At 33.1% G+C, this 18,872-nt stretch overlaps 1 protein-coding gene across 9 annotated transcripts in view; it reads right to left on the bottom strand.

Annotated features, from left to right (window-relative positions):
* Golgb1 (golgin B1) overlaps window positions 1-18,872 on the bottom strand; it is a 69,582-nt gene that overhangs the window by 30,403 nt on the left and 20,307 nt on the right. For 5 of the 9 annotated variants that reach the window (XM_071615301.1, XM_071615298.1, XM_071615306.1 and 2 more), the window contains 6 exons: window positions 17,674-17,799; window positions 15,041-15,163; window positions 13,821-13,934; window positions 10,323-10,725; window positions 9,021-9,136; window positions 837-951 (listed from right to left, as the gene is read on the bottom strand). In XM_071615301.1, coding sequence (XP_071471402.1) covers window positions 837-951; window positions 9,021-9,136; window positions 10,323-10,725; window positions 13,821-13,934; window positions 15,041-15,163; window positions 17,674-17,799 — 997 coding nt within the window. The remainder of the gene's footprint in view (window positions 1-836; window positions 952-9,020; window positions 9,137-10,322; window positions 10,726-13,820; window positions 13,935-15,040; window positions 15,164-17,673; window positions 17,800-18,872) is intronic. The other 4 variants (XM_071615302.1, XM_071615305.1, XM_071615303.1 and 1 more) reach the window with 3 other exon arrangements.

Here is an 18,872-nt window from a genome sequence, read left to right as displayed (position 1 = left end):
GAAGCAGTCAAGTGGAAGAAATGATATGTCTTCATTCTTACTAACTGTTCACATAAAGTTCCATATAATAAAGTGCTAACAAGTTCAGTACAACCCAAGAAAACTATTCAGCAGCCACTGTTTGCCGATACTCTACTAGTTTTGGGTAAAGAAAAGATTTTTTAAAAATTTAAGAATTGTCTCTTCCCTTAAAGAGCTCATAATTTATACTTTGAAGAGCTTATAATGTAATAAAAAGACATGCATATAAATAGATAATTCTAATACAACGTTAAAAGTATGCAAAGATATTACGGAAGCATAAAAATACATTTAACCCAGGAAAAGGGCTAAATTGCTGAAAAACAATGCTCAGGCTGAGACTGAAGTTAACCAGATAAAGAAAGGGGTCAGATTCTAAGCAAAGTATGGCATGAGCAAAAATCAGAATGGAGTATACCTTTAAACTTTTATTGATAATGATTGTTAACTTATTCCACAAATTTATTACTAAGAATGTCCTTCCTTTCCTCATTTTCCCTATTTAAAAATTCACTATCTTATTAAGGTTCTGTTCATTCATATACCCTAGAAGATATCCTGACTATTTCCAAATGAATTTAAATTATATAGAAATTCCACAGTATTTATGGCTCATAGTGCAAACTTTGTACAATCACTGGCTCTATGCTCTAATTATTCAGTGTGTATTAATTTTATCTTTGAAAACTATCAGCTGTGCTAAAATCTTTACTATCATAGAATCAGAAAATCTACATGTTACACATGTATAGTAGTAAGAATAGAGGCACTTGAGAGATAAGGAGAGAGAATTATGGTTTTTATTTAATACATACCATTCTCAGCTTTCAGCTCCTCCAGCTCTATAGAACTAAGGAGTAAGGCTCCCTTTTCATTCTCTAGCTCTACCACTCTCTTCTGCAAAGAGGCAATAGTCTCCTCAGTGACTGCCTAAATTGTGGAAAGACAACAAGTTAATGATTCTCCAATAAAAAACACTTACACTAATGCCCAGCTAACCTCCAGCATTTTTGTCTTCTAAAAACTCTCCAACCATGGCAATATTTTAAAAATAGCATCTACTTCTCTGCCTAGGTAATCTTTGAAAGAATGTTTCTCTACCTGAAGATAGAGAAATAAAATATTTCACACCAACTTTCAGTTTATTGGTTTTCTGAATGTAAGACTGAAGCCTGAATTACAAAGATAGAAATCTCAAGTTTATTGCGTAGAAAGAACATTTTTAGGTTTGTGAGTAACAGTGTAAGAGTAGATTAATGTCACCAAGCAACAAGGCCTCTCTCCTAGAGAAGAACGAACATGAAGAAGGAAACCTCAAAAAGGAAACAGAGGGAAAAGGAACATATGCTTCTTAAGAAAGGAAGAAGAACCTTCATTCCTTTTTGGTTTGGTTTTGTTTTTCATATACAATAAAATTCTCCTGTGCTTAATTTATGAATCCAGAATGTTAGGTTTTCCCAATGACAAGCATATAACTAAATATGCTACATCTTTAGCTTTATATCTCTCTAAGGGGATTACTCTATGCAATTTTTCACAGAATTGTGAAATTTTTAAGCCATAAGAGTTTTTATGGCATACCTGACTCCAAACGTTCATTTGATGACTAAAAAATAGCAAGAAATGAGCTTAGGGTTTTTTATGGCTTTAACACAGAAGTTCCCAGTTTGTATTACATAAGGCATGTAAAACTCTAATAGAATAGCCAGGGGTATTTATGGCTTGAAGGATAAGAAGAAATACTTTGTTGCAGACACACTGCCAGAATATATTTTTGGCACATCAGGGAAATTAGACAGAAGAAAAAGACTATTTGCAAGAAGGAGCTCTAAATTCTATGTACAAATTTAGTTCAAATTTCTGACTGAACAATGAACAGTGTATTTTCAGGACTGACTCAAAGCAGTAAGCTAAGGCAAAAAAACTAAACTGAGTTTTTAGTGGCTTTTTATCACAGGTCAGAGCTTGTAATATGAGTCCAGGTTGCTGGATGATAAAAAAATAATAAAAAATCTTCAGAATTTTATAAATAGCAGAATAGACTCTTAAGAACAAAACATATCCAGGATTCTATATAAAATCACTCATCAAAAAAAAAACAACAACAACAAATAAAAGGAAAATGTGACTCATTCTCAAGAAAAAACAATCAACAGAGACTAAACACAAAATAATGTAGACTTTGTAGTTATCAAATAAGGATTTTAAAGAAGCTATACTTAGGGCATAAATTAATATATTCATATTGGGGCTGGGGTTGTGGCTCAGTGGTAGAGTACTTGCCTAGCGTTTTTGAGGCACGTTCGATTCTCAGCACCACATACAAATAAATAAAATAAAGGTCCAACAACAAGTAAAAAATGTTTTTTTTTTTTAAATTAATATGCTCATATTGAATGAAAAGATTTGAAATCTTTAGTTTGGACAAAGAAACTTTACAAACAATTTGAAATTCTAGAACAACAACAACAAACCAAACCTGAATACCTGAAATGAAAAATTCAATGGATAGATTTAATGGTAGAAGAAAGATGGCAGAAGAAATCTTGGTAAACCTGAAGACAGATCAACAGAAATTATCAAATCTAATATTAAAAAAAATGAACACAACCTTAGAAACATGTGGGACAATATTAACAGATTCAACATAACTGTAAATAGAATGCCAGAAGAGAAGGAGGACAAAATGATCAGGAAAAAAAAACATTTCAAGAAATCACTAAAATTTTCCCAAACACAAGGTTACATGAAACAAACTCAAGAAAAAGCAAGAATATCACAAAGAAAACTACAACTAAGTACATCACAGACAAGAATAAAGAGAAAAGTCTTAAAATATCAATGGAAAAATGATACTTTCCATACAGAGGAACAACAATTTGAATGTCTATAATCAATTGTTGGAGGGGGAAAAAGTAGGTCAGAAGATAGCGGTATTCTTTAATGTCCTGAGAGAAAAACAGTCAATAGAGAATTATTCAGTAACAAATATCATTCAAGAATAAATGCAAAATAAACACATTTTTACATAAGAGAAAACTAAGAGAATTTTATTATTAACAGACCTGACTGCAAGGACATTGTAGGCTATTCTAGAGGCCAAAGAAAAATTATATGAAATGGACATAAAAAAACTATCTCCAGCAAATGGCTGTAGTTCACAGAATATCAGATAGGAGATCTACAGGGGGCTCCAAAAAGTATTCAGCATAAGAGAGGGAAAAGCATTGCAAATGATAAATATGTGGATAAATATTAAAGATAGATAATATATTTTTTTTAATATTTAAATGTTAAACTTGAGTGCTGGGGCTTATAGCTTTTAATATAATATATACAGAAACTAAAAATAGGATAAAAGTTTCTACATTTTAAGTGAAGAGGTACAGAGTATTAGCTCTAAGGCTGAAAGGCTAAGAATATATATCATACTTTCTAGAAAAACAACTTCAAAATTCTTTTGTAAAAAGATATAGCTAAAAATCCAATAGAAGGTTTTTGCTTCCACTGAAACAACCAAAACAATATAGGGTGAAATAATGAAACAAAAGCTTTTAAAATACTGGAACAGTGATCCTTTAGAGGCCAGAACCCTACAAACTTAATGCCATAAACGAGTTTCCAGGCTATCTGCTCCAAAAAGGGACACAGCCATAATGATTAAAACTTCAAGCCCAAAGATTCAAAAGGCTCAATGAATCCCAAGAACAGGAAGTATGACTAAAACTATGCTAAAGCACAACTCAAGTACTCAAAACCAGTGATAAAATCCTACAGCAGCCAGGGGAAAAGAGGGAGAAGAAGGAGGATAATAAAATTCTTGTCAAAAACAAAATGCAAGAAAGAAGATAAATAAACTAATATCCTTAAAGTATTGAAAAGAAAAAAAATCCTGTCAATTAGAATTCTATAGTTTGCAAAATAGCTTTAATAAGGTCAAGATAAAGATGACTTCAGTCATACAAGAGTTATAAGAACCAGTCATAACATACTTTCACACAAACACATAAGAACACACCCATACCCACACATAAAAGTCAAAGAGAGTTCATTAGGCAGAACCAGACCAGATGAAAATTTGAAGGCAGGGTTTGGCAAATTTTAGAGGCCTTCCCCACTTGTTTCAGTAAATACAATTTCATGGAACACAGCTACAATCATTTGTTTACTCTTACTCTTCTGCTCTTGCTCTGCAACAGCAGAATTTAACTGCAACTAAGACTGTATTCTCCACAAAGCTTAAAACATTTAGTATTTGATCCTTCACTGAGAAGATTGTCAACTACTGATTTATCCCCAAGAATGAAAAATGTCAGAAATGGTAATTGCAATAATGGCTAAATTTACTTTCTTGTTATCTGAATTGCCTTAAAAGATTAAAAAAAGACCCTTTATTTGCAGTAGCCAAAAACACAACACTTCAAAACTGTCCATCAATGAGTAAATGGCATGTACAAGTTACTCAACAATACAATGGAATGATTTTTCAAATGGAATAGACTGACTCTCAAAATACGTATGCTGAGTGAAAGAAGCCAAAAATAAATAAATAAAGAAAAATTCTAAAAAATTAAAGCTTTAATGACAGAAAACAGATCAGAGGTTGCCTGGGTTGGGTGAGATTAAAAGGGGGCAGAACAAAACTTTTGGAGATGATGAGTATGTTCATTTTTTTCATAGTGGTGAAGGCTTTGTGTGTTACATACAGGTTAAAACTTGTCAAATTGTATATTTCAAAGATGTACAGACTACTATATATAAAATATGTCTCTGGATCTGTCCAAAGGGAGAAAGGTCAATAAATGAAAATAAAATATGAAAAATTCACATGAATATATGATAAAAATTGTTTTGAAAATGTTAGCAAATCAAATTCAATAATAGATGAAAAGGATAATGTTTCATGACCATGTGAGGTTTATTCCAATGATGTAACATTGTCTTAATATTAAAAAATTGAATTACTAAGTGAATAAAAGAAAATAATCTATATGGTCATTTCAATAAATGTAGAAAAAGCATTTGACAAAATTGAATACCAATTCTCAGTGAAATAGGAATAGAAGGGAATATGTCCTCAAATTAAAAAAGGACATTTATGAAAAATCTACAACAGCTGGTAAATGGATGAAAATGAGAGAACATCATGTTTAGTGAAATAAGCCAGATTCAAAAAAAATAAGGATTGAATGTTCTGTTTGATAGAGCAAAATAAGGAAGAAAAAAGGGAGGGGGAATACCATGAACATAGAAGGGAGATCAGTGGAAGAAGACAGAGGGAGAGAAAAAGGGGAAGAACAGCGGAATGAAATTGACCAAATTATCCTATATACATACTGAATATACCACAGTGAATTTCAACTTTAAGTATATCTAGAAAGCATCATTTAGAAAAAACTATAAATAAATAGAAAGAAGACCAGTAGAGGAAAGGGAACAGGGAGAGGGAGAAGGGGAGAGAAAGGAAATAGCAGGGACTGAAGTAGAGCAAATTATATTGTATGCATATGATTATGTCAAAAAATGAATCCCACCATGATGTATAACTCTGATGCACTAATAAAAATATTTAAAAATATTAAGAACAATGGAAAAAGGTCTAGTCTTGTTACTTCTATTAAATAGTGAATGAAGGTATAAAGATTAGAAAGAAGTAAAACGTCTTTATTTGTAAATGACATGATTATTTACGTAGCAAATTGTAACAAAGCTACAAAAACGTATCAGAACTAATAAAATAAACTTATCAAGTTCACAGACTGGAAGGCTAATAAAATTCAATTATATACTTACATATTAGCATTCAGTTGGAAAATGAAATTAAAATAATTTCATCTAAAATAATAAAAAATCTGAACTATTTTAAAATAAATTTTGAAAGGTGTACTACTTTTCCAATGAAAACTATAAAACAAAGTAAAGATCTAAATAGTAAAGAGATACACTATATTCATAAATTTAAAAATTCAGTAGTGTTAAGACGTCAATTCTCAAACTAATCAACAGATAATACCAATGCTAATTCAAAATTCCAACTGGACTTTTTAAAAAATAGGATTTGAAAAGCTGAACATATGATTTATGTGGAAATGTAAAGAACCTGGAATAATCCAAGCAACCTTGAAAAGAACAAAGTTGGAGGACTTTACTACCTGACTTCAAGACAAACTATAGTAACGAAGCCAATGTTAACACTGGCTTAAGGACTGACAAAAGATCATGAAACAGAATAGAAAGTTCATATGTGGACCTATTAATCTTTAATTTTCATTAAAGTTACCAAAATAATAGAATGAGGAAAGTCTCTTCAAGAAATGGTACGATAATAATTGGTATCCATATGAGAAAAAAAAAAAAAAACTCAACCAAAAAACCTCTGAACACCATACACAAGAATTTATATAAGGTTCAGACACTTAACTGTGAAAGCTAGAACCATAAATTTGTGGAATAAGACATAAGAGAGTATCTTTATGACTTAGCTCTAAGAAAAGGTTTCATAGTGGGGCACGGGTTGTGGCTCAGTGGGCAGAGCGCTTGCCTAGCATGCATGAGGCACTGAGTTCGATCCCCGGCACCACATAAAAAACATGCAAATTAAATAAAGGTATTGGTTCACCTACAACTAAAAAAAAAATAAAAATACAAAAAAGGTTTCTTAGAACACAGAAATCCAAAACATAAGTAACAGACTTCATCAAAATTTTAAAATGTATGTTAATTCAAAGCCATTGCTATGAAAATGAATAGACAAGACACAATATGGGACAAATTTTTTACCAAACATATTTGATAATTGATTAACATTTGGAATATATAAATTATTCCTACAACTTGATAATAAAAAAATAAATAACTTGATTTTAAAAATGGGATCATTACTTGAACAGACACTTTACCAAAAGAAGATACACAAAATGGCCAAGAATCTCAAGGAAAAAAAAATTTCCACATCATTTAGAAATATAAACTCATAGAATGGCTAAAACTTTAAAGGATGACACTACCAAATCTGGAAGAAAATATGGAGCAACTAGAACTTTTATATAATAAAGGTGGGAATATAAAATGGGACAATCACTTTGGGAAAAGATCTGGTAGTTCTTTAAAAATATAAATACATATGTACTCTATGGCCCAGCAAATCTTCAACTAGTATTTACTGAAGATAAAATGAAAACATATGTCTACACAAATAGTGTGAGAATGATCACGGTAGCACAATTTACAATAGTCAAAGCATGAAAATGCCTAAGTGTCCATCAGTAGGAAAGTGCAGTACAGGGCTAGGGATGTGGCTCAAGCGGTAGCATGCTCGCCTGGCATGTGTGCGGCCCAGGTTCGATCCTCAGCACCACATACAAACAAAGATGTTGTGCCTGCCAATAACTAAAAAATAAATATTAAAATTGTCTCTCTACCTCTCTCTCTCTTTAAAAAAAAAAAAGAAAGTGCAGTACAATCACACGAAAGGAAAACATATTATATTCATAAGATAGACCATTTCTCAGCAACACAAAACAAATTATGACACATACAACAATATGGATGGATCTCAAAATACGTTACGTGAAAGGTTTACACAATAAAGCACGTATTGTATGATTATATGATGTTATAAATAGACAACATTAATATGTGGTAAAAACCAAAACAAAAAACAGTAGTTGACTCTGGAGAAGAGCAGAGTTGACTACAAAAGAGTATGAGGAGCCAGGCACGGTGGTGCACACCTTTAATCCCAGCGGCTTGGGAAGCTGAGGCAGGAGGACTGAAAGTTAAAAGCCAGTCTCAGCAATTGCCAGGCTCTAAGCAACCCAGTGAGACCCTGTCTCTAAATAAAATACAAAATAGGGCTGGGGATGTGGTTTAGTGGTCAAGGGTCCCTGAGTTCAATCTCTGGTATCCTCCCAAAAAGTAAAAATAAGAAAGAGTATGAGGATACCTTGTGGGATGATGGTAACAAGATATATCTTAGTAAGGATCTGAGTAACATAGGTGTACACATTTGACATAACTCAATGGCACCTTAAGATTTATGCATATAATAGCTTGTAAATTTTACTTCAAAAGAAAAAGAATTTTCTCAACTAGTATACCTCAACTATAAATAAATATTGAAATCTGGTCAATGATTTGCATGCTAAGATATTTAGAGATATATGTGCTGATTATTTTATACTGTGAAATGTATAAGAAATTAAAATGAATTGATGGACAAATAAATAGATAAATGGACAGTAGATAAAGCAAATGGGATAATGGAAGAGATTGGAAAGCATAGGTGCTAGAAACTAAGATGCAAAAATGTTTTTTTATTGGTGCATGGTACTGCCCAGGGACCACAGGACTCTGTTGCTGTATAGTTCTGTCAGTTTGAAAGGGTATCATCTTATAATGGAGGTGGATTAACCCAGTTATCCCAGCTTGGCACTAGCCAATTAGGATCATCCAACTAATTTGCCTTGTTGTCATATTTATGCTTAATAAGCAGCCTTCTGGTGATTATAATCTGGCTTTTTATAGAGATTTTTGTAAAAGTAAGGGAAAATATATTGGTTTATCAGCAATTATTTGGCAAGTCATTTTTTTCTGATAAATTTAATGGGAACAATACAATTTTTATAAAAGACATATGTTTGATTATTCTGACTTATATACATTAACCCTGAAAAAAGTTCAGTCTACCAAAAACAAAGCTGACTTCTGAACTGGGAAAATTGATTATAAAAACAAAAATAATAATTCATCTCCAATACAGATTTTTAAGGCCTCAGAATAGAAGGGCTCCTGAGATTATAGACTTTGTTATCTACATTCTCATCATTCATCATTGAGACATTGTGTTAATGCTTTTCATGATTCATTTCATATAGAATCATCTCCCAATAAAGCATCTTACCGGGCAGAAAAGACAGGTTTATGATGCTGTTAGTTCCCGAGTAGAGATGCAGCAAAAACAAACAGATCATATTCATAAGAAATTCACATTTTATTACCTGTGTGCCCTCATGAGAAATATCTGGGAAAGAAGTCTGTGATGCATTTTCATGTTTTTGAAAGGTTGGTTTACTTAGAAATTGGTTAATTTCTTCAGATTTTTGCTGGAGTTGATCTATGAAAAAGAAAAAGAAAAAAAAAAAACAAATAGAAGTTCTATCTGCTTCAAGTCTGAAATTTATTATTTAAAGTTATTATCTTCTAAGGATATATCATATACTGTTTACTAGTTCAGTGACCTTGATTACAACTGTGATGCTAAGGGCATTTTAAAAAACTGTCAATGTTCTTAAGGAAAAAAGGCAGTAAACTACTTCCTTCAAAGGTAAAATAAAATAGACCTAAGCATTTTTTAAAAAGTTTATTTTTCCTTTCCCTGTGAAAATGACTTTTGTGTATATTTTATCTCCTTCACTCTCCACTTAAGTGTTATTGGTCCCTTCAAGATCCCATGGGAAAAGTTTATAAACTCGAACCTGGTTTAGATAAGATAAACAGCATGCTCATGCAACCATGTTATCATGTAATGCTTTCTGGCTGATACTCAGCTCTTCAATACAAATTGTCAATGTAGATCTTTCTAAAATCTTTCCTTCTATGATTGTTAACCAATCAGTAGAGGTTATAATTTGGGGAAAAGGACTAGTGAGATAGATTACCAGTATTGGGAGTTTCACTTTTTAATATAAACTTCTAAAATGTTCAAAATTTTAGAAACCTGTATTTTTTTTTTTGCTTTTTTAAATTAATTTGTATTGGTGCATTATAATTATACCTAATAGTGGGATTCATTATATCATTATGTGCATATGTAACAATTTGCTCAAATGCATTACTTTTATAACAAAGATACCTACAAGGTTTTCTTTGTACTTTCTTAAAGGATAAAAGTTTTTTCTTTAAAAGAAAATTTTACCTGTAGGAAAAGGATTGAGATTCACATTTGAAATTAATAATGACTCCATGCAATTTAGTTCCCTTACCTATGTACTTAGATCTGGCCTGAGTTTCCCACCCCCTTTTAGATCAGAGTCATGTTTTACACAGCATGCTGTTTAATATCTGAAACATCATTATCACCAGTTATTAGTACAGGAATTATAATTATAATATTAAGAAAGATTATTACTGAAGTCGGTGGCAGGAAAAAATGCAACAAACAGTTCAAAAGTGAAGTCTTTGCTAACCCTACTGATTCAAATGGTTTGAGCAAAAAATATCATTAACACATCTCTGAATATAAGAAGTATAAGCCACTAAAGTGCTAGAGATGTGAACTTTAATAGCAATAAAACACTAACCTTCCAGCTGTTGAATGACCTGGGCTGACTTAACTGCCTGCTCATTCTTATCTTGGAGAAGTTTTAAATTTTCATCCTTTAGAGCATCACAGGCAGATTGTAGCTCTTGCTCAGTCTTTTGAAGATTCAAAATGCAAACAGTCTTCTCGTCTATTTCTGCTTTGTACTTCTGCTCCAAAGCAAAATATTGAGACTCCAGTTCAGTCTGGACTTGGCCTGCTTGTTCAATCTGTCCCATAAGGTGTTGCACCTCTTCCTGCAGGTTATGAAAGGATAATTTTCTCTCTGCCATTTCAAGTTCCATTTTTTCCTTCAGAACCATGGACTCTTGTCTTTCTATTTCCATAGTGTTCCTTAAAATATTATGTTCACTTTCCATCTGCTGTAACTGCTGAGAGAGACTCTAAGAAAAAAGATAAAAGCCCATGAGCCATAAATATATTCTTTCATTTCAATGAGCATAGTAGTCAAGTGTTTCTTCAAGGTGAAGGATGGAGCTAGGCACTTAGGAGACCAAACCTACTGGCTAAAGACCCTATATTTTTGCTTCTAGATACTTTTGACAGTTTGTACTCACATATCTTTTATTTTCTGCCTCTTCTATTAGAAAATAAGTTCCATAGGAAATGAACTTTGTCTGTTTTATTTTTATTGATCTCTAGCACCTAGCACAGTATATGCATAGAGTGGTACCTGATAAATACTGAATGAATCAATGAATCCAGTCCCTTCCCTCAAGAAACTCAAGAGTTCAAGGGCACTGAAATAGATAAGTATAATACAAAATATTAAAGGCCATGAGAAGGGAAACTTATAAGGTATTAATATGAGCAGAGAAGAAGGATGGGTTAGGGTAGCCTTCTTAAAAGAGAGCCACCTAATGTAAGATTTAAATAGTGAGGACTCAACCAGGCAAGTGGGCACTAAAAGAGAGTACCTTCAGAGAAACAGGACAAGAAAAGCAGAGAGGCAAAGAAAAACAGGGTTATCAATGATGTTTGAAATTTGTAGCAGGTAAAGCTTTAGTAAGAAAAGGTAGGAGTCAAATCATAAGTATCTTTACACACCACATTATTAAGGGACTTTGAGGGACAGGAAGGAGAACAGAGGCAGAGAAAATCCTGTCATGCAAAAATGTTTTTCATACAAAAATGTTGAGCCAGAACTAGTCTACTGGTATTACTAATAAAGAGAATTCAAGAATTATTTAAGAGGTAAAAATCAAGAAACTTAATAATCATTTAAAAAAAATTTTTTTGGTGTTGGAGATTGAACCCAGGAGTGCTTTACCACTGAGCTCCATCCTCAGAGTCCTTTTTATTTTTTACTTTTGAGACAGGGTCTTGCTAAGTTGCTGAGGCTGGCCTTGAACTTGCAATCCTCCTGCCTCAACCTTCTGAGTGGCTGGGATTACAGGTGTGTGCCATAGCTCTTGGTGCTTGCTAATTAATTAATTGTAGGGGTTAAAGAACAAGGAAGGGGAAAAAAGCCTAATGAGTTTTATTTTAGGTAAATGGTTCATTAAGAGAGGAAATATGATTAAAAAAAAGGTTTTCTTTGGTTTTTGTTTGTTTGTAATATATTTTATTTTTGATTGACATATAGTAATTATATATAGTTATAGGATACAATGTGACAAATATATATATATATATATATATATATATATATATATATATATACAAAATGTAATGACCAGATCAAGGTAATGGTCATATCTATCACCTCAGAGATCACTGAGGGATTTGTGGGATACCCACATATTGGAAGGGAACTGGATATATATCAAATGCACTGGGAAGATAAAATTTTGGAGATATTAGTGGCACTAGGGATGCAGTCTTACCATCTACCATGAGAGGGAAAGTGAAAAGAATGCATTTAGTGACAATACAGGACTGAGTCTGATATACTGGGAAACACAGTTAAATGGGTAGGAAAACGAAAAGAAGTCAATGAAGTAAAAACAAACAGAAAAGCTCCAGAAATGTAGGAAAAGAACCAACATAATGCCAAGTTCTAACAGTCAAGGGAATGAAAAACTTCAAGGAATAAGTAATTAATAGTAACAAATATTGCAGAAGTGTTTTATGACTTTAGAATGATTTCAGTAGACAATATTGAATAATTTTATCTATTACACATATTACACAATTATTTTATCTATTACACATAAATATGTGCCAAACACTGTCTTAAGTACTTTTACTATTTCAGGTGATCCTGTGTTATGCCCATGATATAAATACTTTTATACCCATTTTACCAATCTGAAGCCTACCAAATTGGTTTGGGGCATGTATGAGTTCTCATGCCTGAACTTCTTCATTTTACAAAATGTAAATGATAAGAGTACCTATTACATAGGGTTGTTATGAGGATTCATAGTACAACTAATATGTAATTTTCCAGAAGATATATAGATGTAATTATCTGTGTGTGATGCCTAAAAAGTGGCACAACTGGAATTTAAACTTCATTATCTAATGGCAGTCTGAGAGGGGATTTGGGGTCAGGACATGGGTTTTATGAGGATGGAAGGAAGGGGAACATGTTTCTAAGCAAGAGAGAAATCCTGCCTCAAGAAAGAGAGTTGAAGACTAGGAGACAGGATTGGCTGACTTTCTCCAGCAGCATGCAGCGCCCAAATGAACAAGCAGAGATTTTGGGCTACAGCACCAATTCTGCATTATGATTTGACTACTTGCATGTTATACAACAAGGAATCTAATGTCTGTAAAGTAGTCCAAATGGTCAAGCATGGGTCCAAAGAGGAAAGAGAGAGGCAAAAGAAGTAGCACGCTGGAGGAACAAAGTGGAAAGATCCTTGGTTCTTAACAAGAATGAAGATCAGGACAGTATGAGAAAGGAAATGACAGGATGCATTATAATCAGGGAACAGGATACTTGAATTTTTAAGATTTTAGAATATAAAAATCCTTGATCATCTTTAGATTCAAGGGAATATTACATAATGAGATTACTTCAATCCAACTGACAAAAACAGGCAAAGAAGAGACGATATATAATGCACAAGAATTCATTTAAGACAGCAAAGGGGAAAGGTGATCAAAAAGGAACTCATTAGAGGAAAATAGAACATTCTAGAGAAAGTAGGACTCTGGACCTAAAATGAAAAGAGCAACAATAATGATGTGGAATGTAAGCTCCACAAGGTTGAGAACTGTATTTGTTTTGCTCATCATTATACCACCACCACATAATCAGATATATTTACTGAAAAAAAAAAAAAAAAGGTACCCATTCTCTAAAGGCTTATAACAGGTTTTTTTCCCTTCTTCTTCTCTTTGGTACTAGAGATTGAACCAGAGGTACTTTATCACTGAACTACATCATCAGTTCTTATTTATTTAATTTTAAGGCAGGGTCTCACTAAGTTGGTTAGGTCTACAACAGGCTTTTAGACCTGCTTCTTAGCAAATTAAAGTGGAAAAGAATAGCCCCCTGGTAGGCAGTGAAGATCACATAAGACAGTACCTGATTTCTCTGCTCAGCAGCAGTCAGTTCCTGCTGTAGCAAGTCCACTACCTGAGCACGGCCCGACAGGGCTTCTTCATGCTCTTCAAGCTTCCTCTGCAGCATCTTCAATTTCTGTAAAAACATTTTAGACACAATGTGCTAACGAATGAGCACTATTATTTTTATACCTTTCAAAATGTCATGTAGATTTATACATTTCAATTTCTTAATGTAGAAGATGATCAACTAAAGAGGGGACACCAGCATGCCATGCTCCCCATCCAGCAGCAACAAAGAATCTCCAAAATGTCTTCCCAGAGCTCAGACAACCACCGAAGTCAGAAATGAGCAAGTCCCTGAATTATAGAGCCTTCTAATAATTATAGGAAAATGACACATTTTAAAATCCACTTTCAAAATTACATAGTTCATGTCTTGTGCCTAAATAATATTGGTAACATGTATATCTCACCCACCAAAAATAACATTCTCTGCAGGCAAGAACCATTTCTCTTCTAGTTTCATGCACAGAGTAGGCACTTGAAAAATATGTGTTGAATACATGTATGCAAATAATGTTCTACTTAAACAAGTATTATATTCTGAAACTTTACTTAGTGGTACATTCTGAAAGATTGCTTAGAACTTGGAAGAAGTTGCACTCAAAAACAATTAAAATGGATCAAACAACAAGTGCAACTGGAGTGCCTTTCAGTACCATACTATACTACACACTAAATGAAAACAAATACCTCTGAGTTAGTAGATGGTGAATTCAAACACAATGAAGTCAATTTTCAAAATTTATTTAAGGAACATTTTAAAAAATACTGATAATAAAGGACTTCACAGTTTCAAAGTACTTCTTTTTTGTCTTCAATTTTTTCCAAGTTTAAAATTGACTTCATTGGTTTAAAGATGTGAATCAGGTTTTTAATGCACGAAGGCAGCTGCAATCAGCCAAACCAAAGAAAAACCAAATTCTGACTACCACACATATTCCCCAATTAAACTCTGCTTTGGTGTTCTAACAACCTTATTAGAGGGGTAAATGGCAAAATAAGGGTAGGGAAAATAATGTGCAACAGAAGACAAAGACACCAAAAAGAAGCCAATAAGGAGCACACCAGGACCAAGTGAAGAGTAGTGGGGAGGGGTAGTAGTTGAAATGCGGCTGTGATGTCTTGATTAAATGTTAACTGAAATGACAGACATTCTACTGCGTTTGAGCAACACACCTGTTGCATCTCTGTTTCCACATCTGCCTGGGTTACTAACTGAAGAAGCTCATCTTCATGAAGACGAACTTGTGTTTCAAAGCGGGCATCTTTCTCTCGGACCACCTGCTGCATGGAACTCAACTGAAGATACACACCAGAGAAACTATGCAAGTTATACTTCCGAGTATTTCACAAAAAACTTACAGACTACTCTCCAAAGACAGACACTAAGAATTTACAGACAAGTTTTTTAAAATTCAGTTTTGAATGTCAAAGATGAGAATGCTGGAAGAGAGAAGGGCCTGGTGGTACTTTCAAATGAGAGGAAGCCTAGTATCAAATTCAGAAGTCAGTCTCAATAAAACTCTATTAGAAATTATATTTTCATGGGTGGTAGAAATGTTTTAAACACACAGGTATATTTTTTAAAAGTTCTCAAAGATTAGAACATTAAATATAAAGTTAGACTTCTATTAAACTCTGGATACTTCTTTCAACATCACACTCATGCTCAAAAATATCCAATGACATTCTCATGCCTTATAAGTGAAAATTCAATCTTTTATTCGAGAGTCTCTATAATTGAAAATATAAATTTATCTTTCCAGTCTTATTTTCAAAGACTTGCTTCTACCAAAGAATTCAGTGTGCTTCCAAACCCATACCACCTTTGCAAACAGTTATTTTCAGATGACATTACTTACAGGCTTCTAGATCATGCTCATTTGGCCTTTTACAAGATGAAGTGGAAATAAATGATTGATTGTGAGCTGCTGGGCATCAGTGTTTTTGTTTGGCTTTAGGCTGTGATGTCTATTCATTCTATGGTTGAGCATGTTGACCAGATCTTAGTTTGCACATTTTGCATTGGTCCTTTACCTATTGCTGATTTCTTAGTTGTAAAACCTTAACTTTGGCTCATTTCTTGATAGTTTAACAAAAAACCCTTATGATTTTTTGATTATTGAAATTCTGAATTCATTATGAATTTGGAATTCTGTGTTTTAAGCATGCAGGCACTCGAGTCTTTCCCTACCCAAAGACAGCTAACTATCTTTTCCTTAAATGTACTGGATATATATCTTCTCTGAGACTACTCACACTCTTCTCCATGACTAGAATGCCTTTCTCCAGCTCTTATAGAATATTATCTATTCTCATGGTGTCACTGAAATCCCAACTTTTCTATATAACTTTCCATAACTGTCATGCTCACAATAACATCTTTTACCTCTCAAAATAATTTGTTTGTAATGTTGCTTGCTTTGACATTTATTTGGAATTTCTTACATTATCATAAATCTGTTAATATAGTTATATATCTTGGCTTTCCATAATTTAAGCAAATTATAGGTAAAAACCATGTATTGTATTTCTCTATATGATATGTGTATGATACTACATAAAAAGGACATAATGAAAGCTAGTAAGATAAAATTAAGGATTTCAGTATATATAATTTTAACAATTTATACGACAGGTATTATGGTTTGGATGTGAGGTGTCCCCCAGAAGCTCACGTGTGAGATATGCAAGAAGGTTCAGAGGAGAAATAATTGGGTTTTAAGAGTCTTAACCCAATTAGTGATTTAATCCTGAAAGGGATTAACTGAGTGGTAGCTGAAGTGGTAGGGTGTGGCTGGAAGAGGTGGGAATTGGGGTGTGGTTTGGGGTATATATTTTGTTATCTTCAGAGTGATATCTCTCTATCTTTCTCTCTCTCTGCTTCTTGATCACCATGATGTGATCTCTCTCTCTCATCATGAAGTTGTATCTTACCTCAAGCCCCAAGGAATGGAACCAGCCTTCTATGGACTAAGACCTCAGAAACCATGAGCCCTAAATAAACCTTTTCTCCTCTACAGTTATGCTGGTCGGGTCCTTTAGTCATAGGAGCAATAAAGCTGACTAAAACAATAGACCATTTATAAATAAAAAGGCACCACTAATAACAAGTTACCAATATATCTGATGGGTAAGATTAGCTATGTGAAAAAGTACTTCATGGATAGAATGTGTGAGTCAAAAGCATTCCCAAAGGAAAAATATGGGTGTGGGTGGTCAACTAGAAAATTTAGAAAAATAGAAAGCGTTATGGGTGTCAGTCTAAACAGTCAGGTCTTAGTGGCAGAAATAAATAAGATGAATGTCATATACTACTGCTGTTTAACAAGGAATCACATACCTACATAACTTTCTTATTACATGCCTACTAAGTAGCTTTCTGATTATAATTTACCTTCCCACTAAGATTCTATTGTATGAAAAGAATGGACCTAATTATTTGTATTTCTTTTGGCTTATTAGTCTTTTTTGAACTTATTATAAAGCCCATTCCTAAGAGACCATGCTATTAAAATCAAGTATTTGGATCTGTAAAACTAATAAACAATCATCAATTAGCCTATGGCAAACACATCAAGGTAAACAACACTTTTTGAGAGTTTCTAGTGTTCCCTAATGACATACTTATGTACTTACCTAATTTCTTCTATTACCACACCCTTCTAATTTCTACTTTTAACACTCTAGCTACTATTCTTTCACCTACTAAAATTTAAAAAATAACTGAATTGACTTGCAATGTAAGAAATGGTGATGGATTGAAATATCATAACTTTTTATTCTAATAAAGGTACTTCTTCCCCTACCTGTGCAGCTTGCTCTGCCTGTGTCTGGCTGAGCTGGGCTTGCAAAGTGCTAATGAGTTCCTCCTTCTCCTGGAGCTGTTGCTTCATCATTACAAATTCCTCCATTTCTGTAGAACTTTTATCAAACTGAAAATATAGAAGAATTAAAGTATTTATTTAAAGCAAAAGGTTTAGCATTCTTAATTCTTTGACCTTCCTTTCTTATTTATCCTAAATGCCTACCATATTTCCTTCTAATTTTCACTTAACACAAAAAAAGAATTGCGTTGTGAATTTAAAAAAGAAATTATCAAAAATTATTTGTCAGAAGAAGACAGAAGTGATAGAAATTTTTTTTTCAATTTCTCTGCCTCACATAGAAAAAGACAGTAAATTAGACAGCAAAATAAAAAAAAACATGGATAATATTTACAATAAAATTAGGAAGATAGTTCTACAAACCCTAAAACATAAGGAAGTAAGGATAAACCACTAAAATCTACAAGACCTGCATAGTATTAGAGTTTGCATAACAGGAAGAAGATGGAGGCAAAGGGACATCTGATGGCCCTGAGAACAGGAAAACTCCAAAATAGCCAAAAAGTATTGCTGGAATGGACAGCTGGCAAATTTTAGAATAGCAACAGGGCTCTTCCATTCTTCAATCTGAATAAATGCAAGGGGTCCGTCCACAGTAAGGAGGACTAACAGGGCTAGACGAATTTAGCCCCTCTGGTCTCTCAAAACTGACTCATCAGGGCTCCCTTCTAAGACCTAGACATATACTCTGAAGAAAATGCTCACTAATGAAATAAAAATTAAGCAAAGCTGGGGAATGCAGCTCATCACAGAGTGCTTGCCTAGAATGTGTGAGGCCCTGGGTTCAATCCTCAGCATTGCACAAAAAATAAAAAAATAAAAATTAAGAATAGGGATAATAGAAACAGAAAAAAGAAGAATGGTATAATTCAGCACCAACTAACCTCATAAGGCTATATAAAGGAATAAGAAATACAACTAATGTGAAAAATTTTTCTTCTTAATATTTAATTTTAACTAAATTTAAAACTAAAGTATAAATTATTTTTCAATAGTTTTGTTTTGGTATGACTATATTTACTTTATCTGTTGTATAGAATAAGATATTGTTGGGGTGTTGTTCAAGTAACAAGCATACATATATTTGGTATCAATAGAATGATGCAGTTTCAATAGTTTTC

Source organism: Marmota flaviventris, chromosome 8, assembly GCF_047511675.1.
Source record: "Marmota flaviventris isolate mMarFla1 chromosome 8, mMarFla1.hap1, whole genome shotgun sequence".
NCBI lineage: Eukaryota > Metazoa > Chordata > Mammalia > Rodentia > Sciuridae > Marmota > Marmota flaviventris.
The sequence above is the reverse complement of the archived record's forward strand: the minus strand, read 5'-3'. Positions and strand labels throughout refer to the sequence as shown.